Source organism: Daucus carota, chromosome 9, assembly GCF_001625215.2.
Source record: "Daucus carota subsp. sativus chromosome 9, DH1 v3.0, whole genome shotgun sequence".
Lineage (NCBI taxonomy): Eukaryota > Viridiplantae > Streptophyta > Magnoliopsida > Apiales > Apiaceae > Daucus > Daucus carota.
In genome coordinates this window covers 1,238,619-1,262,437 of record NC_030389.2, presented here as the reverse complement: position 1 = coordinate 1,262,437, position 23,819 = coordinate 1,238,619, and the positions used below count along the sequence as shown (strand labels likewise).

At 34.4% G+C, this 23,819-nt stretch overlaps 3 protein-coding genes across 3 annotated transcripts; 1 reads left to right on the top strand and 2 right to left on the bottom strand.

Moving 5' to 3' along the window:
- Positions 1 to 6,769: 6,769 nt before the first annotated feature.
- LOC135149264 (uncharacterized) lies at positions 6,770 to 7,461 on the bottom strand. Its single transcript, XM_064084475.1, has 2 exons — positions 7,451 to 7,461; positions 6,770 to 7,346 (listed from the first exon to the last, which is right to left on the bottom strand). The coding sequence occupies exons 1-2, from the start codon at positions 7,459 to 7,461 to the stop codon at positions 6,770 to 6,772; spliced, it is 588 nt and encodes a 195-aa protein (XP_063940545.1).
- A 10,308-nt stretch (positions 7,462 to 17,769) lies between these two features.
- LOC108202315 (uncharacterized) lies at positions 17,770 to 19,256 on the top strand. Its single transcript, XM_017370704.2, has 2 exons — positions 17,770 to 18,022; positions 18,326 to 19,256. Exons 1-2 carry the CDS (start codon positions 17,794 to 17,796, stop codon positions 19,117 to 19,119), a joined length of 1,023 nt encoding a protein of 340 aa, XP_017226193.1. The 5' UTR covers positions 17,770 to 17,793; the 3' UTR covers positions 19,120 to 19,256.
- Positions 19,257 to 20,664: 1,408 nt separating this feature from the next.
- Positions 20,665 to 23,471, bottom strand: LOC108202156 (B3 domain-containing protein Os01g0234100). Its single transcript, XM_017370538.2, has 6 exons — positions 23,276 to 23,471; positions 23,137 to 23,193; positions 22,361 to 22,522; positions 22,056 to 22,262; positions 21,678 to 21,768; positions 20,665 to 21,581 (listed from the first exon to the last, which is right to left on the bottom strand). The coding sequence occupies exons 1-6, from the start codon at positions 23,306 to 23,308 to the stop codon at positions 20,860 to 20,862; spliced, it is 1,272 nt and encodes a 423-aa protein (XP_017226027.1). The 5' UTR covers positions 23,309 to 23,471; the 3' UTR covers positions 20,665 to 20,859.
- Positions 23,472 to 23,819: the final 348 nt, after the last annotated feature.

Genomic DNA, 23,819 nt, shown 5'->3' with positions numbered 1-23,819 from the left:
AGATGTTACATCCTCCCCCCCTTAAAAGGATTCTGTCCTCAGAATCGCTTAGGTGAACAAATGAGGGTACTTTTCACGCATATCACTTTCTAATTCCCAGGTTGACTCTTCAACCTTTGGGTTTCTCCACAGTACTCTCACTAAGTTAACTACCTTGTTTCTTAACACCTTCTCTTTTCTATCTAGAATCTCCACTGGCCTTTCTACATACGATAAATCTGCCTCGAGTTCTACCGGCTCATATTCTATCACATGTTTCGAATCTGGATTATACTTCTTAAGCATTGATACATGAAAGACGTTATGAATGTGCTCCATTTGCGGGGGTAACGCCAATTCGTATGCTACTTTGCCTACACGCCTCAAGATTTCAAATGGCCCGACATATCGGGGACTTAGCTTGCCTTTCTTTCCGAATCTGGATAGCCCTTTCCATGGTGATACCTTCAGTAACACTGCTTCTCCGTCTTCAAATTCCACGTTCTTCCGGGATTGATCTGCATAATTTCGTTGACGACTCTGTGCTGCAATTAGTCGTTTCTGAATAATTTCAACGACTTCCTTTGTTTGTTGTACTAATTCCGGTCCAAGTACTTTGCGTTCTCCGACTTCATCCCAATATACTGGCGATCGACATTTGCGTCCGTAAAGAGCTTCATAAGGAGGCATCCCAATACTTGCGTGATAACTATTATTGTATGCAAATTCCACTAAAGGTAGATGTTCGTCCCAATTGCCTTTGAAATCAATTGCACAAACACATAACATGTCCTCGATCGTCTGAATAGTTCTCTCACTTTGGCCGTCTGTTTGTGGATGATATGCCGTACTCATATTCAATTTAGTGCCCAAGCATTCTTGAAAACTTTTCCAAAATCTCGAATTAAATCGTGGATCTCTATCTGATACAATGGATACGGGGACTCCATGACGAACTACAATCTCTTTCAAGTACATATGAATTAATTTATCCAAAGAGAATCTCTCATTGATCGGAAGAAAATGAGCTGACTTAGTTAGTCTGTCCACTATAACCCAAATGGCATCATGGTTTGCTTTGGTCCTTGGTAATCCTACAATAAAATCCATAGCAATATGTTCCCACTTCCATTCTGGAATCTCTAAAGGTTGCAATAATCCACTTGGTCTTTGGTGTTCTGCTTTCACTCTTTGACACGTATAGCATTTACTCACCCATTCTGCAATCTCTCTTTTCATGTCTGGCCACCAATAGTTCTCCTTTAAATCTCTATACATCTTAGTGCTGCCTGGATGAATTGAATATTTGGAATTGCGTGCTTCCTGCAATATGTCATTCTTTAACTCTGTCACCGGTGGAATCCATATCCTGGAAGAAAACCTAAGAATACCTTGATCATCTTTCTGTGTACATAACTCCTCCCCTACTAACTTGTTTATATCCTGATCCATTACCTCCTCCTGGCACTTCTTAATCTTTTCTAATAACTCTGGTTGGAAGGTCATGGTATACACCGCTATCTCTGATGGTTCATGAATTCTTACCTCGATTTCCAACTTCTGGAACTCTTTATATAATTCCTCTGGCACAGTCAATAGGTTTAACCTCTCCTTTCTACTTAAAGCATCCACTACAACGTTTGAAAGGCATATGTTCAGCCTATTTGTATTTAAAGAGGTACAACTCAACTCAGATAAGAAAGCTCAGTAAATAGCAAGTCAACGGAATCCGTACGAAGAACGTCAAATGATTTATGGGAATTATATGTCAGATAAATTCCAGGATGCTGCTGCACACCACTGAAAGAAGTTCATTAATATGTTCAAGCCTCAGTGCACAAATAATCTTTTGTGGCACGTCCAGGAGTTCAGAAGATATAAAGTTTCTATACTTTATTTTATCAGAAGATTCCATTTAATGAAGAAGTACTTACAAGACGAAGACTCGACGAACAAATCAATTTCTTAATGTTTATTTGACAAAGAATATTTGATTTAACTAGATACAGATGAACCAGACAGTACATCTGTGTATCAGTTATTCAAATTAAATATTTGAAGTCAAGCAGAGTTGGTGGTTCGTTCGTTCGACTGATCAAGACGGAGTTATTAATGTTTAAAAGAAGACGGGAAGCAATTCTACTGTAGAATGGGTGATTAAATATTTAATAGATTATTATTTCACTTCTCATATAATTAAATTAATTATGTAATTTATTTGTTAAATTAATTCACTCTCGAATTAATTTAATTTATGAATTTATATGATTAAATTAATTAAGTGGATAATTTTCTATTTAAATATAATCTACAATTACATTTTAATCACCTACACTTAAGCAACAAGACAATCTGATTTGTCTTGTTAATTTGTAAAGGATTCGGCAAGACAATCTCTTTAGATTGTCTTACCGAATGTTATGAAACTTACAAGACAATCTCAGTTGTCTTACTAAGTTCCTGAATCAACTGCCAAGACAATTAGACTTTGTCTTACCGAATGCTTCACTGCCAAGACAAAAAAGATTGTCCTACCGAGAATTAGTAATTGTCTGCAAGACAATGTCTGTGGCTTCCCAGACAATCTAAGATTGTCTGACCGAATGAAGATCAGCAAGACAATCCTTGATTGTCTGACCGAATGAAGATCAGCAAGACAATCCTTGATTGTCTGACCGAATGAAGATTGTCTGACCGAGCTCTGAATTGTCTTGCTAGCTATAAAATTGTCTTTCTGCTGTGTCTTGTGCTTGCAAGGCAATCTAGAATTGTCTTGCCCTTGCCACTTTGTCTTTGCTACTCTCAATTGTCTTGTCTTTCAATTGTCTTACAAGTACAAATGCTTTGCCTATAAATATGGCTTTGCATTCTTCATTTTTAGTGTTCATCACTTTGTAATTCAAAGCATTTGTAAAGCTTTCAAGTTGTTCGTAACTTGCTTGATCGTTATATTCACAGTTTTCTGTGCTTTGATAACCCGGTTGTTTTAATCACTAAAATCTAGAATATACCCTGTCGAATTTATTCTACGAACTTTAGTGGACATTAAAACTGAACCATTTTAATTATATAACGACTTCAAACATTGTTATATTAATTAATTATAATCTGATTAACAAATCATATTCAATCAGATTCACTTCCGCGACGATTTGGTACTGATTGTATTCAACCCCCCCCTTCTACAATCATATCTGGACCTAACAACGTTGGCTTTTCCTAGATGATACTTAATCGTACAATCATAATCCTTAATCAACTCTAACCATCGTCTTTGTCTCATGTTCAGCTCCTTCTGAGTAAAGATGTACTTCAAACTTTTATGATCTGTATAAATCTCACATTTTTCTCCGTACAGATAGTGTCTCCATATTTTCAATGCAAATACAATAGCTGCTAACTCCAGGTCATGAGTGGGGTACTTTTGTTCATGAGGTTTAAGTTGTCTAGACGCATACGCAATAACTTTATCATGTTGCATCAATGCACATCCTAATCCTTTATAAGAGGCATCACTATAAATCACAAAATTCCCTTGATCATCTGGAAGGGACAATACTGGTGCTGACACTAATCTTTTCTTCAACTCCTGAAAACTTTCCTCACACTTCTCTTCCCATATGAACTTTTCATTCTTTCTAGTTAACTTAGTCAGTGGGGTTGCAATTCTTGAGAAATCCTGTACAAACCTTCTATAGTAACCTGCTAACCCCAAGAAACTCCTGATCTCTGTGGGGGTCTTTGGTCTTTCCCAATTCATTATAGCTTCAATCTTTGCTGGATCTACCTTGATTCCTTCACGACTCACTACGTGTCCTAGAAATTGAACTTCTTGTAACCAAAATTCACATTTAGAAAACTTTGCATACAACTTCTCCTTTCTTAGTATCTCTAAGGCTGTTCTTAAATGTTCTGCATGCTCCTCAGCTGTCTTAGAATATATCAGAATATCATCTATAAAAACAATCACAAACTTGTCCAAATACTTCTTAAAGACTCTATTCATTAAATCCATAAAAGCTGCTGGTGCATTCGTTAATCCAAAAGCCATCACTAAAAATTCATAATGACCGTACCTTGTTCTAAAAGCTGTCTTAGGTATATCCTCAGATTTGATTTTGAGCTGATGGTATCCTGACCTAAGGTCAATCTTAGAAAAATATTCTGCTCCTTTCAACTGGTCAAACAAGTCGTCAATACGGGGTAAAGGATATCTATTCTTGATAGTAAGCTTATTAAGCTCTCTGTAATCTATGCATAACCTCATACTCCCATCTTTCTTCTTTACAAACAACACTGGTGCTCCCCATGGGGATACACTCGGTCTGATCACTCCTTTTTCCAATAACTCTTGTAATTGTTTTGCCAATTCTTTCATCTCTACGGGTGCCATCCTATACGGGGCTTTGGATATCGGCTCCGTTCCAGGTGCTAAGTCAATTGCAAATTCTATCTCTCTATCTGGAGGTAGTCCTGGTAACTCATCCGGAAACACATCTGGAAATTCATTCACTACAGGAATATTTTCAAGTTTTACTGGTTCTTGACTTTTATCAATTACATAAGCAATATAGGCTTCGCATCCTTGACGTAACATCCTCTTTGCTTGAATCATGGTTAAGAACTTCTTTACTTGCTTTTGTCCTCTAAACGTTATTACCTTGTCGTCTGGTGCCTTTAGTATTACTTTCTTATTTTTACAATCTATCTGCGCACTATGTTTAGACAACCAGTCCATCCCTAAGATTACATCAAATTCCCCCAACTTGAAAGGTATCAAGTCGGCGCAAAACTTACTTCCTAAAATCTCAACTTCACAATTAGGACAAACTTGATTAATGGAAATACGATCCTGATTAGCTAGCTCTACATTCATAGCCTCATTCAACAATTCAACCGGGCAATTCAACTTATCAACAAAAGCTTGAGAAATAAATGATCTAGTGGCTCCGGAATCAATTAACACCTTGGCATTTAAAGAGTTTATATTAAGCGTACCTGCCACCACGTCGGCATCCTGAATAACATCCTTTACTGACATATCAAAGACTCTTGCCCTAGGAGGCTCATTTACTTCTGGAACAGTTCCCATGATTCTAAGTGCATTACTAACTGGAGCTGATGTTTTGCAATCCCTAGCCATATGTCCTTGCTTCCCACATTTGAAACATGCATATCCTATAGCTGGAGCTTTGCTTGTTGAGCTCTTATTCGCCTGATCTCTTATTGCTGGTTGGTTCTGGCATTCTCTAGAATAATGTCCTTTCTGGTTGCACTTAAAGCACACTACATTCGGCTTGTTGCACACTCTTCCATGTCTCTTGCCACATATATGGCATTCTGGTATAGAAGGCCTCTGCTGATTGGCCTGATTTCCCATAATGAAACGACCACCTTGTCCACTATTGACTATATTCTGCTTCTTAAAATTAGAACTCCTTCCTGCTTGAAATTTCCCTTTCTTCTGGAACCTCCCCTGATGGGATGGTCCTTCTCTATTGTCTGGCTTTCTCTTCTTATCCTCTTTAGACTTCTGAAACAACTCATTTTCAGACTCCGCAATCATTGCCTTCTCAACCACTGCCGCATAAGTCTCTAATTGCAAAATAGCTAACTTGCTTCTAATCCAAGGCTTCAGACCTTGTTGGAATCTTTTTGCTTTCTGCCTATCGGTCTCTACATAAGTTGGCACAAACCTAGCCAATTCCGCAAACTTATTCTCATATTCAACCACAGACATATTTCCTTGTTTCAACTCTAAAAAGTTCAACTCCATTTGGTCTTGAAGAAACCTAGGAAAATACTTTTCTAAAAACAATTCCTTAAACCTCTCCCAAGTAATCTCAACTGTACCTTCCATATTCTTTACAGATTCCCACCAATACGTGCTTCATTCTTTAAGTAATGACTGGCAAACTTTGTTTTCTGGTCCTCACTTGCTGGAACTAATTCAAAACACTTTTCCATTTCCTTTAACCATGTTTGGGCTGCAACAGGATCTGCTGAGCCCTTAAACTCTGGAGGATTAACTGCCTGAAAAGTTTTAAAAGTTACCCTAGGATTCTCTTGATGTTGCTGTTGTCGGGTAAGATGAGCAGTTTGTTGTGCCAAAATTTGAATTAGTTGGGCCACAGCAGGATCTACTGGGCCTATGTTGACATTCTGGTTATCATTGTTATCATTGATGCTGTTGGTGCCTTCAGGATCACTGTTGGCACGAGTATGTCTTGTTGGAGGCATTCTGTAAAGAAGAAACAATTCACTTAGTCGTTTTAAATCAAATTCTCTTTTTATAAAAGGTTTTTAAGGAAACAGAATTATACATTTTTGAAAACATTTTTGAGATTGTTTAACTAAATAAATTGCATGCTTCTTTACAGAATGTAAAGCATTAAAAGAAAGGGTGCAATATTATCACAAGAGTTTATGATCGGTACTGAAAGTAAAGTAAAGTAAAACAAGTGCGATAAAGTAAAGGACAAGACTGTAAAGTAAAAGATGCTGATATATATAAGTCAGTGCTGGAGATACAAGCGTCAAGCGCTTCGACAAAAGTAACGTACAACAACAGCAACAATAAACCCATCATCTAGTCAGCTCGGCTAGTCTATATATACATGTCAAAATCTGCTGACAACCACAACAACATACCTATCATCTAGTCAGCTCCGCTAGTCTATATATACATGTCAAAATCTGCTAACCTGATACATACTACTCACTACACACTGCATCATACACACTACTCACTATAATACTGATCATCTCCAACATCTGATATACTCCGGACCTATGGGAAGTCTGGGCCTCCGATAATATCCAGCTGCTCCAAGACCCAACGAGCCCAATCTATAATATCTCCAGGGGTACCAAGTGGTGCGGTGATCCCACATAATCTCTCTACTGCATCTGTCCTAAAAGCACATATCTCCTCCCTCAACTGTCGCTCTCCCCTGTTAGGATCTAGATCCCTCATCGCCTGTGTCAGCTCTCCAATCTGGCCCAACAGCTCCTCTCTCTCCATCAAGAGTGCCTGATAATAGTGATAGGGTACCGAAAGAGGGGAACACGGATAAGAGGGTCCGACACCTGAAAATCCAGAAGACTCATGCTCTGGTGGAGGTCCACGGATAGGAGGTCGTATCATGGGAGCAGGTGGGGGTATCATCCTAAGTGGTATAGGTGCAATAGGGGTCTGTCCACTACGAGGGTATCCAGGTGGACGTGAAGGTCCAGCTACAGGTGGGGGTGTAAGTGCCCTGGGTGGAGATACCGGTACAACTCCAGGACGGAGTGGAAGTCCCTCAACCGTCGACTCTGAATGATCCGAATGAACCGGGGTACTGGGGCCTGACATGCCTGATATTCTGAGAATCAACATAAACAAACACGTATAAGAATCTGTATCCACTACCAAAATCAACCCTAAATCTTTTACGAATTATCCTCAACCTCTCAACGTTCTATCTACCTATCACTCATTTCTAGTCCTAATCTTCTACCCAACCTAACAATCTAGGCTTGTTTCATTGACTTAAAACCTGTCGCTCTGATACCAACCTGTGACGCCCTCCAAACCCGGGTCAGAAGTTTGGGGTCCACACCATAACATAAACCTATAATTAATATAATATATGCAGTGACCCTTAACTGTCCATGGATCGCAACAGGTTAAAGTATAAAACAAGCCACAACATAACTTTAATTATTACAAACCCAAATCCCAAAATATAAACTTAATTCTTACAAGCTTACACATCATTTGTGTCTTGTTATTCAAACTAGTACATATATAAAAAGCCAATTGCTGCTGATAGCTCTCTCCATCTCTCAGCCTGGAATCCTGGCCTTACCACTAGCCTGAGGGTCATCGTTACCAACTTTCTCTGCCTTCACTGGAAAGAACATAAAGTATCGCAAGAGTGAGCTAACGAGCTCAGCAAGTATAACAATATCAATTTTAAAATATTAATCATAAGCTGAAGGAAACCAGTGTCTAATGGAATCAATCTCAATATCAAGATTTTTTTTTTCTTTTAGAGTATCAATTAGAATTGGATATTAAATTTATTTTTAAAAATCAAAGGTTAGGCTGCTGATCAGTCAGACACTAACCCCGAGCAGGTCCCACCATGCTCGTTTACTGGATCCAAGGCACACATTGGCCTAAAGCGACCACTCATCTGGTCTGACCATTCATTTGGTCCAAGTTTAGAAAACTATCCAATTCTATCACAATCAAGATGATCAACAATATTATTCAATAAAATCGAAACACCAATATCATAAATAAATTTTGAAGCAGAAGCAGACCACTATTCAAAGTGTCTCAGATGTATTTCAGAAGAGAAATGAGAACAACTTCAGGGTTTATCAAAGAATCAGATATCGCATGATTGGATGACAAAGTATATCAAAGTTTAATATTTATATGAAGAAGGGTTCTAGGTTCACAAACAGGATCCAAGTATAAATGAATACTTTTAAGATCAAGAAACTTGAGTTTATGGAAAGAATCAAGCAACTGTAAGGTATATGTCATAACAAACGTTATTTGGTGTTGATCATGTGGTTAAGGTCTGAAGGATGTGTGATTGGTAACTGGTTGAGGTATCGAGGGTATGTTCTTGAAATGAAATTAGGTTCTTATGGTAATCATTTAGAAGTTTTAAAGATTGAAGGTTTACAATTGAAATAGGTTTCGTAGCAGGTATCAAAGAATCGGGTCAAAGGTTCAAGAATCAACAAAGTAAATACTCCATATTATAATTCAAGGAATCTGGTTGAAGGTTCAAAAATCACTAGGATAAATAATCCATGTTATAATTCACTAGATCACAGTGCTTAAAAAAAAACTCGCTAAATAATCACAACAGATACAGTAGATATCTGAAGGAAAGTCTCAGGGAACTTGCCTTATATAGCTGATCTCAAGTTTCAACTATGCTTGCTCGCTATATTACTCTATCACCACTTGCTTTCCCTTTCTACGTCTCGCTTCTTCTGCTAATCACAACAATTCTTTATCAATATATAATCTCATACTATTCTTATTATCACACCTTCGCAACGAGTTTCTATCTACCCTTCGTTTCACCCAAATCCGATTTACGGATTAAAAGATATGCCAAAACAATCATATAAGATTCACATAGACACGTAACACATCAATCAGATATCACATAACACATATCAAATAAGATATTTAATGAAATTCATCTTTCAAAGAAGGTTTGAAGTTAAAAGGAGTTTTCTGGCATTTGATATGGATTTTAAAACATTTTTCGGAATTAAAACGGGTCAGAGAATCATTTTATAAATAAATAATAAATTTTGGGTACTCGAAATCAAGTCCGAAATCTTTTGAAATCAATTAACGAGCTTCAAACATGTTTTAGAATAATATTTCAAAGCTCGAAACTATTTTTCGGAATTTTAAAATCATTTAAAATAATTAAATCTAATTAATAAATCAATTATAATTAATTAATAATTAATTAAAACAATTAATCAATTAATATTTAAATTAATTGACTAATTATAATAATTAATTACTAATTAAAATTAATTAATAATTTAAATCAGAATTATTTTTGAATTAATAAATAATTAAAACTAATTTTTTGAAATTAACATAAATGATTTTCAAAATTAAATTAAATAAATAAAACTTTCCCAAAGATTTTAAAAGTTCAGGGTTTAAAATGATAGTTTTAAAAACTTTAGGGGTGACCGAACTGACAATTCAGAAACTACAGGGTCTGATTGCAACATCTTCAAAAGTTCGGGGGTCAAATTGCAATTTGACCCCTCCGGTCACCATCTCCGGCGATCTTCACCGGATTTCCGCCGGAAAATCGATACGGAGCTCCAAACTCAACACCAAGGTGTAGATTTGAAGCTCTCTACACGAGGAACACGTTGGTGGCTTCAGTTTTTATGGTGGATGCGTGTGGTGGCCGGAAAATCCTTCCGAAGTTCGCCGGTGGCGAGTTACTTTAATTCTCCGATTAGCTCGATTTCGAGCTCCAACACACGATTTAAAGACATGACTAGCTTCCTCTTCACATGCTCTTCCTAATGGTACTATCCATATCAACCCAGATTTAACGGATCGAAAAATCCGGCCAAAACTCAAACTTTTCCGGCAACAAACTCAAGAACACCAAGAACACAGTTTCAATAATCAAACTGACTTTTCTACATGTTATTGAACTCCAAATCAAGCATATAATATATGAAAATGCTCACAATTCAATTCTCTACAACATACAATCATCAAAACACATCAATAACTTCAAAATCAAAAAGCCCTATTTAAAGCTTATTTAATCCGAATTTAAAATCAAAAATCCGAACCCACCTGATGATTCTGCACTGATTCTGAGGTTGGATTATGATTCTACTCGCCAAAACCTTCGATTTGGATACTTGAATACTGAAATCTGAGTCCGATAACGCTTCCAAATCTTCGTTTGAATCTCAAGAACACGAAGAACACTCTCTCGATAAACCCGTGTTTAACTGAGATTATGATTTCCCCAATGAATTAAAGTACGGTTAAGGCTATTTATAATTACAAATAATTAATACCCCTCTGGATCATATATGACACGAGAATACAATGTTTAATAGCTTTATATTAATAAAACAGGTCCAATCGGTACCGGTTTTCGAGATAACTATCAAAATGGGGCTTTTTAATCAGTCATTAGTATGCGGGTCCCGTTTGCACTTATTACGAGATAAGAAATAATATAATAATCAAAATATCTAGTTTCACGTTTATCGAGACAACCAGATAATTATCGATAATTTAAAATACCGAAAAGCTCCACCGGACCGGCTCCGGAACAAACCGTACTCCGGATCGAAAGAGTCAAAACATGAAAAGTGTCCGGAATATTCAAATTAGGCTAAAGATGAATTTTGTTGAAATTTTCGGGAAGTAAAATCTCGGTACCGTTACAGGTTGACGGTTTTCGTAAAATCAAAATAATTAATAATTAAATGTAATATACGTAATTAAATCCATAAATCAAATATAAAATCATACGACAATACATAAATCGATATGAAAATATCTAAATAAACTATATTTTGTACTGAGCATATAAAAATTGGTATTCCTCAAATTTAACCAGAAATACGTAACTAAATTAATAGAACAGGAACCAATTAATTCACAGAAATTCACATAATATTCATATAATATTCATTAATCATTCAAATAATTACACGGATAATCCCAGATGTTACATTTATACTCGCTTCTTTTATATTTTGGCTTATTGTTGTGTATCCAGCTTGTGAAATAAGGTAATATGAAACTGGTTCGCTAGAGAAGAATATATTTGAAATAGAATAGTTCTCACGAGCTTTTGGTTCAGGGTTTAAACCAGCTGAAGGAAAGATATATTATTGATCAGCTTACTATCTTTATATTTTGTATCTGGACAACAACAAGTTGTCTCGATAGTCTTAATTATTCCGTAATGTATAAAAATCAGATATAAAAATAACATCAAACAAACCTTTTCAACAAAATAATATACAAGGAAATTACTCATAAGTATATAACAAAAACTCATAACTGGGGTATCAGAAAATCCTACTTTGCATCAAGAAGGACGTTAGCTGCTGTGACATGCCGATAAAGGACTTTAGGATTACCTACAAAATTGCAAGATGCATTTAAGTTTCATGGCATCATCTTCTAGCTAGTCATAATTTAAAAGATATATAAGATTAAATACAATCCTTATAAATAGAAGCCAGTCCTGACAGTGATGAGCTTGAGTAGCAGTGGTGGTTTTGTTCCATGGCTAGGTTTTGTTACTTGGCGTGCTCCCTTCATCAAAAATTATATGACTGACTCTCTCAAATAATGTTGAGGTCAGTATTAGTATCAATTGTTTCCTCTTGAAAGAAGTTTTTAACAGTTACTTGTACAGATTGTATGGTGATAGCGTGCTTCAAATTGTATTTCAGAAATGTAATTTTTTTAATTTGTTGAGCCATTTGATCGACTCTTATATATCTAAATCCTTTCACTAATACAAAATGTTCAATACAAAATGATAACACTGAAACAAAAATTTAATATTCAGATTATGTAATTTTTTACCGTTTCACAATATTTTTTTACCGTTTCACAACATTATATAAAATACTAGTAATGTTGTCCTATATCAAAAGGATCAGAGCAGATTCTTCCACATAATATACTCCAATCTCGCTGGTCCACATGCGAGATGTAATTCAAACTTGTCGAGCTTAAGATGGAATGATCAGCAAATGTGAAAACAGCAGGTGCAACTGTAGCTGGGCAGTAGCAACGCATTATCATTAATCGCCCTGAAAATTGTACTTTAGTACTTGCACTCTATAATGAACCGGGTTTCTATGAAATCTCACATAAAAGGTATCTTGAGCACCAATAACATTTTTATCCACATTTTGAACTGGATGAGCCACTGTCATAAGTATGCACGAGTTAACATTAACTAAAAACACAGTCCACTTTTTGTTATACGAGATTTTAGCTACTGCCCCTATATAACTGCTCTAGACCATCAATTACATCATTCGAAATATGTGCCATTATTCACATCTTTGTAACGATCATAAATGAATATATTAACCTATATCAACACATACGCACACACAGAAAAATCAACACAGTCCTTTATATTTTGATAATAGCAACAAAATTCCAACACAAATTATTACCGACTATATCACACGTACATAGAAAATCAGCACAATTTTGAAAATACAATTTTTGCTTCAATCCTACAATTAAATCCACTTCCCCAATAGGATCGAAATATATCAAATACACAAAACACAATACATACATAGCAAACTTATCACGATTTTGCACATTCAATATCAGCAACTAAACACATGTATTTAATCCAGATGAACTATATCAAACACATAGGACAAAGAAGACACACAAAAATTGGTAGTAAATATAAAACTGAAGACCTATACTAAATACAATTCAACACACACAACACAACAGCAAAATCTACACAACTATTTACATTCAAATATCATGTTAGTGTCCCTCAACACAAGCACACAGTGAAATCAAGAATTAATACACGTTAAGCTAATAAACAAGAAACATCATAAGCCGGGCAATTTCCGACATGTTAAAAGAATTAATCTATTTATCTATATTATAATAAGTCAATATGGGTATAATTTGTCGTCGTACAAAATTTTGGTTTGTTGATGTTGTTTTGGTGATTAACTTTATAAGTAAAAGTCTGCTACACGTAGAGTTCTCATAGTCTCTAAAAAGTTTGATATACTAAAAGATAAAAACTCCACCATTATTCTTTTAATTAATTTATAATTAGTTGAAAAATGAAAAAAGTAAATTTACTATCATTAATCTATATTACTATTATATAATAACTATTAATAAATGCATAACTTAAAAATACATTTGTTCTAATGTCTTTTACTCCAAAATGATAATATTTTTTTTATAAACATAAAAAATAAAAAAATAAAAATAATAATTAGTTAAAAAAAGGAAAATACTATATACTCCCCATGCCTCACACGGGTTCAAGGTTATAACACAAAAAGTCCATTATTTTTCTTTTAAATATAATTTATAATTAGTTAAAAAAAGGAAATAAGACTAATATCAATAACATACAGAAATTACAACTACCATTAATAACATAAATTAATATTCAAAAATACTTATAAATAAATATATATTATAATAGAAAATATAAAAATATATATTGCAAAAGCTCAATTTTAAAGTTACCAGCCTGTTAATATAATTTAATAAGATTTCAATTCATTAATAGTAAAACACTGAAAAATGATTTTAAAATATAAATTATATATAATAAATTTAAAATTATATAGCCGCCCGTGCTTTTCACGGGTTTAAGGCTAGTACATGTTAAAAGAATTTTTGAATAATTAGCGATTGGAACATTGGTAACAGATATTTTTCATCATAACCTGGGCAATTGTGACCGGTGCTTTCTATTTATTCAGTCACAATTGTCTATTCTACTTGTATTTAAATGATATTCTCAAAAATACTCAATATAATTTTTATCTAAATCCTAAAAGATATTCACCACCGTGAAACTACAAATCATCAATATACTTATATAAAGGAGAAGCGAGGGGCGTGTAGGTGGCGCCTCTCAGATAGCTCCGTTCTATTTTTCTAATTTTCTGGAATTTTTGGATGAAAAATATCAAAAATTAGAACTACCTTTATTAGTTTCGGGTCTATTAGAAGCAAGTTTCAGAATCTGATTTTGTTTCAAATTATTTATGGAATATAGTAGCTTTAAAGTTTTAATCTGATTTTGTTTCAGATTATTTAATTATGGGAAAGACAAATTATTTATGGAATATATAGTAGCTTGAAAGTTTTAATCTAATTATGTTTCAGATTATTTAATTATGGGAAAGAGTAGCACCCAAGTCTCTCTGCACTAATAAATACCTTTATAAATTGTCGGGTTTTGGATGATCTAAACGGAACCTCCTCTCTCAATACCACAACCCTACCACCTCTCTCTTGTGATAATTCTCTTGCTCGATTTCTAACTCGGAGGTGCCGTTCTTCTACAACGTAAGTGAAGGCTGGTTATATAGTATTAAAAAAGTAAAGGTTGTTGCAAGCAAAGGTAGTTATAGACCACTATATTGGAGTCGACAAATCTAAACACGGGAAAAGAATATAGTCTTGACATGATATTGATGGTTGATATCAATAAATTAACTATTAGTGATGTATGTTTGTTGGTTATATGTTTATAATATTTATTTTGTTCATCAGGCATGTTTATTGTTAATTTTTATATGATTTACTTTGTATACAGGAAAAAATTATTCATGCATTATCTGTTTACTCCGTTCAAGCAACTTTTAAGTAAAGGTTGTTTATACAGTATTAAAAAATAAATGTTGTTACAAGTAAGGGTAGTTATAGATCGCTATCTCACAGATTTAAGTTACATGTTTTCATGCACAATCAATCCAAAAAAATTGGAGAAAGGTGACAATGTAAGAACATGATTACTTTTCAAAAAAAAAACAAATAAAATTAAGATTCGTCATTCTTTAAATTGTTAATTACGTGTATAAATTTGTTTTCATTTTTCCACCATTAAATTTTCTGGAATGTTTGGATGAAAAATACCAAAAATTAAAACTATCTTTTTTAGCTTCAGATATATTAGAAGCAAGTTTCATAACTATCTTTTTCAAAATATCAACAATTAAATCTACCTACCTTTTCAGTATCAAATATAAAAGTTACCCTTTTTATACCATATTAAAAAATAAAAATTGTTACACGCAAGGCTGTAGTTATGGACCGCTATCTCACGGATTTAAGTTAGATGTTTTTGTGCACAATCAATCTAAAAAAATTGGAAGAAGGTGACAATGTAAGAACATGATTACTTTTAAAAAAAACACAAATAATATTAAGATTCGCCGTGCTTTAAATTGTTAATTACGTGTAGAAATTTATTTTCACCTTTTCACCATGAATTATAGTCCAATTTTGCAATTTTATACATAGTATTGATATTACATCAAGATTTTAATAATATAAAATTTAATTTATCCTACAAATATTAATTTTTAATCATTAATGTACTTTTTATAAACCGCCACAAAATTATTGCACTCCACAAATATTAATATGAAATCATTAATATAATTTTTATAGGCCGTCGCAACGCGCGGCTTCTCAACTAGTATAGTTAAAAACAAAGAGGAAAAAGGTTAAAAAGCATGAGATAAACACTTTAATTTCTACATGCCTCAAGTATCATTTAACATTCTTCAAAAACTTGCCAAATCCACCTTGTCTAAGATATATTTTCAATTTAAAATTATCCGTCGCACCAATCAATTAACTTAATTTTACACTATCAATGTACTTCTATGAAAGAAAAGTGAGGGGCGTGTAGGTGGTGCCTCTCACATCGCTCCGTTCTATTTTTCTAATTTTCTGGAATTTTTGGATGAAAAATATCAAAAATTAGAACTACTTTTTTTAGTTTCAGATATATTAGAAGCTCCGTTCAAGCAACTTTTAAGTGAAGACTGTTCATACAGTTTTAAAAAATAAAGATCGTTACAAGCAAGGGTAGTTATAGACCACTATCTCACGGATTTAAGTTAGATGTTTTTGTGCACAATCAATCCAAAAAAAATTGGAGGAAGGTGACAATGTAAGAACATGATCATTAATTTTCAAACAAAAAACACAAATAAAATTAAGATTCGTCGTGCTTTAAATTGTTAATTACGTGTATAAATTTATTTTCATTTTTTCACAATGGTTTATAGTCCAATTATGCAATTTTATATATTAGTATTGGTATTACATCAAGATTTTTATAATATAAAATTTATTTTATTCGACAAATATTAATTTTTAATCATTATTATACTTTTTATTAACATCCACAAAATTATTGCATTCTACAAATATTAATATTGAATCATTAATATAATTTTTATAGGCCGCTGCAACGCGCGGCTTCTCAACTAGTTAATGATTCAAATCAAGAATAACATAAATGAAAAATTAAAACTCTTGTCTTAGACTAAAATACTAAACAAGTACAAAACAGTTTGGACAACCACATTATATAGACTATATTTTATCAAATTTTCATAAAAATTTCTCATCATCTATTATCTTATACTTCCTCTGTGTTTTCTATTTATTAACAGTTTTTTATATTGTTTGACACGCATTTTGAGACGTATATAAATTATAGTTCAAACACTTAGTTTTAAAATTTTCTTTTCCTAAATAATCATTTTAATATTAATTTTTATTTAGAAGAAAAAAAATTAAAATAATTTATGAAAATATACTATGTATAAGCCCTAAAATGGATGTCAGAACTCTCTTTCAAAAACATTTACAACGTAATGAAACTGAGGGAGTATATTGAAACATATACCATATAAATAATATAACAATAACATAGTAGTTTCAAAATATAGTGACATTATATTTCCGTCTCATTATAATGTCTTACAAGTTTAGGAGAAGATTGACATTTTATACCCACTCCTTTCTCAGGTCTCACTTTCACTGTTAGCCGGTAAAAGAATACTTCTCGTTATTATTTTTTGAAATTTTGTGAATAGATATATAAATTATAGATTGTCATTCACTAAAAATATTGGAAAATCCAAAATATATTGTTATGTACTAAATTATGTGCAAAAATTCAAAAAAAAAATAGATTCTAAAAATATTGAAAAATCCAAAATATATTGTTATTTACTAAAATTATGTGCAAAAATTCAAAAAAAAAAAGTAGATATTAAATTTATCATCTATCTTTTCTTTAGAAAAAGAATTTGTCAAATACATTTGAATTTTACTCCCAAATTACGTGAAAAAATCCAAAGAGAATATTATACCCGAGATAATCTTGGAAGATTGTGGTCACAATATATTTTGAAAGAAGAAAAGATTATTTATTAAAACTATTTTTTCTTCTCGCAAGAACCTTATTTAAATTGACGAAAATAATTAAATCCAGCTAGTCAAACATTTGTATGATGCCAGCCATTGTATCCAACTTTGAAATGGTCAATAGTTGAGTTTAGAAGCACATAAAGCTGCACACAAACTCATACATTTAGAAAATCCGCAAAGTGCAGTTGCAAGTTTAGTAGAACCTGATACATTACTTGAAAACTACTATAAATCCCATAACAAGGAAGCATTACATTTGTACTTACCATCTCTTGAGTAGTCTCTCATCTTACAAGAAAATGAAGATATTCAAGTGCTCCATATCAACATTATTTGTTTTCATTCTCTGTGGTGCAATTCAAGTCCATGCTCAAAGGACTTACACATGCTACAGACCTGATAGCCCATGTTTCCGGAAGAATATCACATGCCCAATAGAATGCCCCAGCTTTAGGCCAGCGCCATATCCCCACGCTAAAGCTTGCTATATCAACTGCGAGTCTCCTAAATGCGAGGCCGTGTGCAAGCGTACAAATTTTATCACTATATATAGTGCCTTCTAATCTAGATTTTATCCTGTTTGTTTTTAAGAAGCATAAGCTGCTTCTGGCTTCTGCTTTTCTTGACCCGTTTGTGTAAATAAGTAGAAACACTTTTAAGAAGTTGAGAATGCTAGCTTCTCCCTCAGAGCTTCTACTTCTTTTCCAGACACTTTATTAACTTATATACTTCTCACTTCTGATCCACTTCTTTACTTTAAACAAAAAATCACTTTTTTTAAGTTTGTCCAGACGGCCTAAATTGCATGAAAGTTTACTTGTTTGATTGCAGATAGAAAGCCGGATTGCAATAGTAGTGGAGCTGCATGCTATGATCCGCGATTTATTGGTGGAGATGGGATAGTCTTTTACTTCCATGGCAGAAGCAATGAGCATTTCAGCTTAGTTTCTGATCATAACCTTCAAATAAATGCGCGCTTCATTGGCCTACGTCCAGCTGGACGCACCAGGGACTACACATGGATTCAAGCCCTAGGAATCCAGTATGGCTCCCAGAAGTTCTCAATTGAGGCCACCAAGGCGGCTGCATGGAACGACAATATTGATCATTTAAAACTTGTGTACAATGATGAGGATGTGATTCTAGAAGAAACAGAGCTCTCTGTTTGGAAATCAGAACAAGGGAACATAAAAGCTGAGAGGATATCGAGCAGAAATGATGTCGTTTTTTCCATCCCGAATGTTGTTGAGATTTCGGTTAGGGTGGTTCCAGTGACCAAGGAGGATGACAGGGTTCATAATTACCAAATACCATCAAATGACTGTTTTGCTCATTTGGAAGTGCAATTCACTTTCTCTAGACTTTCACCTGAGGTTGAAGGCGTACTAGGCCGGACTTATCGCCCTGATTTTGAGAATCCTGCAGCAAAACCTGGAGTGGCCATGCCAGTTGTGGGAGGAGAAGATAAATACAAGGTTTCTTCACTTTTGTCTTCGGATTGCAGGAACTGCATCTTTTCTCCGACTACAGATGCTACTGAAAAGGGTGCCTTGGATATCGAATATGGTACGTTGGATTGTACCAGGGGGCTGTCCAAGGGGCATGGTATAGTTTGCCGGAAATAAATGCTGACAACGGTGAAACATACTGTGGAAAATATGTAAAAATAATTGACACTTTAAGAAATAAGGTTTTCTGAACTTTCTGTGTTGAAAATCATGTTTATGTTTGTTTTACGAGTATCATGTTTCTGATTTGAAATTCATGTATCTGTCTAGTATAAGATCATTTTCTTCTTATTGACAAATTTGATCAATTGGCACATAAGTCTGATTCTCTCTCATATGGACTTCAAACTTAATCAAGAAAAGTAAAAAAAAAAATGCTTCATTCTCGAAACCTTGTTAAAATTGCATCCCTTGTAATCATGGATGATCTAGCTAGCATGTGATCCTCTTTTTAACACCACGAATCCAAGCTTTAAAGCACTGACTTATGTTCTTCTGAAGCGATCAAGACATGGATAGACTAATACAGACTCGTGCTATTCACCATGCATGCATGTTCTCCTTTAAAGTTGACTAAGCTTAAAGCTGGAGATTCAAGGAGCGGCAATAGGTAAAAACTCTATTAGAAGCAATGTTGAGTGTACCTTGACCCATCTTTATCTTGCTTAAGAGAAAAATATGCAATGAATACGGGTTATAGAAGGTTGAGTTTGCTATATATTCTAACAAGTTGAGTATAGCTGGTCTGCAGATAATCTGAAATTAGCCAAGTCTTATATGTTCTTTACTATTTCACTTGACATGGTGCCTGAGAATCTGTTGGTAAATGCCGTTAGATTTTGGGATCAGCAATAGTACTGAGGAGAGTTACTGAGCAATAGTACTGAGGTTGGAGGACGCTCAGGAGACTTGGTCACTTCACTTGTATGGATGAGTACCCTATACATCGTTCTTCTCAGGTATTATGTGAAAGTTTCTGCTTAATGCTTGTATCTAAACTTAGTTTCCCTCATTAAGACATGTGGTGATGTGCTCTTGTAATTTGGTAGTATGCCGAAACACTTTGTACCATTTCCGACTTATTGAGTGCTTGTCATCTCAACAAGACTCCTGATATCATGGTTAGTTTCAGTATATGCACTCTTTACTTCTTTTGGTTTAAATTCCTCTTTGCACTCGACATCTGTATTCCAATATTTTTGTGGTGATTGAATTAGCTCTCGGTACAAGATAATGATTATTTCTTTGTATTAAATAGTCAGTGATGTAATGCACCCGTCGTCGTCTGGAAGAGGAGCTTCTGCATGAAGACATTACAAAGCTTGAGGATTGGCCTTCATATAACCTCGTCATGAGATGATGTAGATGATGTGATATATGCTGTGATTGTCCCATTATCTTTGTCATAAAAGTTAACAGTCAAAGAATCATGCTCTAATTTGTAAATTTTAGTTCTCAAATGATATATAGCTGAAAATTTTAACTTCTTCCAAAGTTCCAGAGCTGTTACTTCTTGTTTGACCCTGTAATTATCTTCAAGAGTGCAAGTTTTTTTACCTGGCATTGTGCAACTAGTAACTAGGTTCAGAAGTTTGGGACTCGTGACTGGAACAGGTTATTTTCTAGTATTTTTTAAAAAACTGTAATTTCGTTGCATAACAAGTTTTCCAGATATATTCTGCAACAATATTCTACTCATACCCAAATGTATAACAATGAGAATCAGTGCAAAAGTACAATTAGTTACACAATATTTTGTAAGCCCAACTGTTAGATTTACAACATAGAAAAATGATAATTACTTGGGCTCAAAAAGGTTTCGCTTTAGCAGCTCCTGCATGATAATTACTTAGGCTTTCACCATGGTGCCTGTGACTCTTCCAGAAATGCAGCTTCAAGGTTCTTGGACTTTTTCTTCATAGCCTGGATCTCGTAATCTGAATTTTCAATCAGCTCTTTCACTCTACTACGCTTAATTTCAAGAACTTCCAGTTCCTCTTCTGCTTTCGCTTTTTCAACAATCTTGCGTTTCAGAGCATCTTCTAAATCAGATGAGAGAATCAGAAGCTTATTTATCCTGGCACGTAAAAATCCTACTTTCATGCCCAAAATCTCGAAGGCTTTCAAACTGTTGTCCCATGCTTTCAGATCTTCACATTTGCGAGTCTTGGAAGATCTAATAGCATCAGCAATGCTGATGATTTCAAAAATGACCCCTACTACTAGTCGCAAGTTTAGCCCATCAATGAGTTCGTCATGGAGGTACGAGTTCTGACTGCAGCAAAGCTCATAGTATTTTACCCGAAGGTCGTGTGGTATCTCGCAATCTATAATCAATCTATCCACAATAATACTGAAATTTTCATATCCCTTCACATCTTTGAAATCAACAACGGAATGAGCAAACCTGATGCCATCTACATCGTCTGAGCCAGAATTGTCAGTGTCCATCTTATAGTTATCTGCTGCAGCATCAACATTATTTCTAAGGGCAACCATGTCTTTCTCTTGAACACTGTGGACCGGAGAATACTGATTGAAATGTTCCTCTGGTGCCATAACAGTAATCTTCAGCCCCTCTTCATAAAGATTTTTCAAGTTCATATCAAAAGCTGATACTGTCAACTAATTGGAAGCATTAGTCAGAAGAAAATATGAACAGTACATGACCTTACCGCCATTCATTTTTGTGACACGAGCACCTAAGTTTAGAAGACTGATAGCTCCATCAATTTCAGACAAGGCATTAGCTCTCACAATATAGACCTGCACAAGAAATGCAATAAGAAAAGCTTGCTATGTTTCATTCTCTTGGCTAACGACTTAGCTGTGTTATGTCCTGTCTCTCAATGCCGAAGCACTAGAACTCAATAACTCAAAATAACACATTTAAATCAAAATTACTAATCTGTGATCTATACTTTTTCTTTGCAGGGGTTGCAAGCTAGAGCATTAGGGATTTACGACTCAGCACAAGGCATATCATTCGGGAACAAGCACTTGTCATCTGAAAGTAAGATAATTGACTGATGCAGTAAAAGTTCAGCCATTACCTTGAATTTGCATTCTTGGATCAAATGAAAAACCAAAACATCTTTCTCCTTCAATTTGTGAGCTATGGAGAACCCTCTCCATCCACCGCTAAGTCCAGTCTTTTCAGCAAGGTACTTGGTCTCATGTTCGAGCTCAGTTTCATCCACAAGAACAACAGTTTTATCATGCTTTGGCAAATGCATTTCACTAAACTTCTTTGGAAGACCCTGTCATTGGAGGAAAATCCAGCAATTAGAACACAACTAAATCAACAACACGATTTAACTTTTCTTCAGAAAAATCACTCCAGTAACCAATTGTTTACCAGCCAAAATCCACCAGCAACATGTGATGGAAGCATATTCTTCACAAAACTAGGGAACTTGGATGCTAAATTTGCTTGTATCTCCAGAGCTCGGTCCATTGGAGAGGATTTCTCGCCATCAAATTCATGACCATCTCCTGTTTCCACCTTCGGTGCTATACCCTTGTCAAGATCAGAGGAAACAGTCTGTATAAGGTATCAATTTTTTTTTTTTTTTATCAAAATTAAAATGTGGGAACACTTGTAAACAATCATGCCAGTTTTGAATCATATATCTTAAAATATTAAGAAGAGACTTGCTTGTAAACAAATAATTTACAAGAAAAAAGAACATATTATTAAACACTTCTCTGAACTTTTAAATGATTTCACAAGAAAATAAGGACCCTTAACCCATCCAAATATGTCCTAAATAAGTAGTGCTGCGTAACCCAAATTTCATTCCCAATTCTTTTTCTAAATGACGTGACATACATGTGATTAATTTTAATTAGGTGGTTGATATGCATATAAAGGGTTTCATTATTATTATTATGAGTTGAACCAATCATACACTGCAAACTAAATTTGGGAAAAAATAAATTAGAAACACGTTTTAGGATACCTAAATATAAGGCTATTTTCTTAAATACCCGGTTTTGAATACCGATACACTGTTTCCATAAATACTTGAATAACAAATTTGTACGGAATAAGCTTACATTCGACAATGTATCATACAAAGCAAATACAAAATGTAAGGGGGTCTTTGAGATAAAAAAGAAAAGCATTCTTACTGTTTTGTGCTCCCTGTTCTTCAAAATCTTTTTCTTTGTGTCCAAAGCCTTGTTATTCTGCATACACAAAATCTTTTAGTTTTATCTCTCTCGCTTTCTTTACGGGACGTAAAATGCATAAAAACAAGAAGTAGTGTACTTTGGAAGAGGGCTGAGCTCGAGGGATGGCCATTGAGAATTTTGAGCTTAACTTCTCAGCTCAGTTCTCACTGTGTTTGAAAAAGATGAATATTTGAAAGAAGATGTGTGACTTTTTACTGCGGTGAAAAACTGGGAAAAGGATGACCGTTCGAGTTAAGATTTGAAAAGGGGGTGACTGGATTGTCACTAGTCAAATCAGCATAAGGTAAAATTTGAAATAATGATCTCAGTACATTTACCGATGCTTAAATTGTTGGGAGCAGACGAGTACTGAAACTTTTTGTATTCAAGGGACTTTTGTGGAAGCTCGATCGAGAAAATCATGCACATTTTGACAGCGAGAAATTTATTGATTTAAAACATTAATTGATGTAAAACAATTGGATTTTGCAGCTGTATTACCTTTCCCGAGTATACTCTCTCCATCCCAAATTAGATGAGCTAGTTGATTCTGGGCACGTAACTTAAGGTGCATTGACCGTCTAGTTCTGAAAAATATTTTTTTTGATTTTTCTTTTGTAAACGAAAATTTCATATTTAAA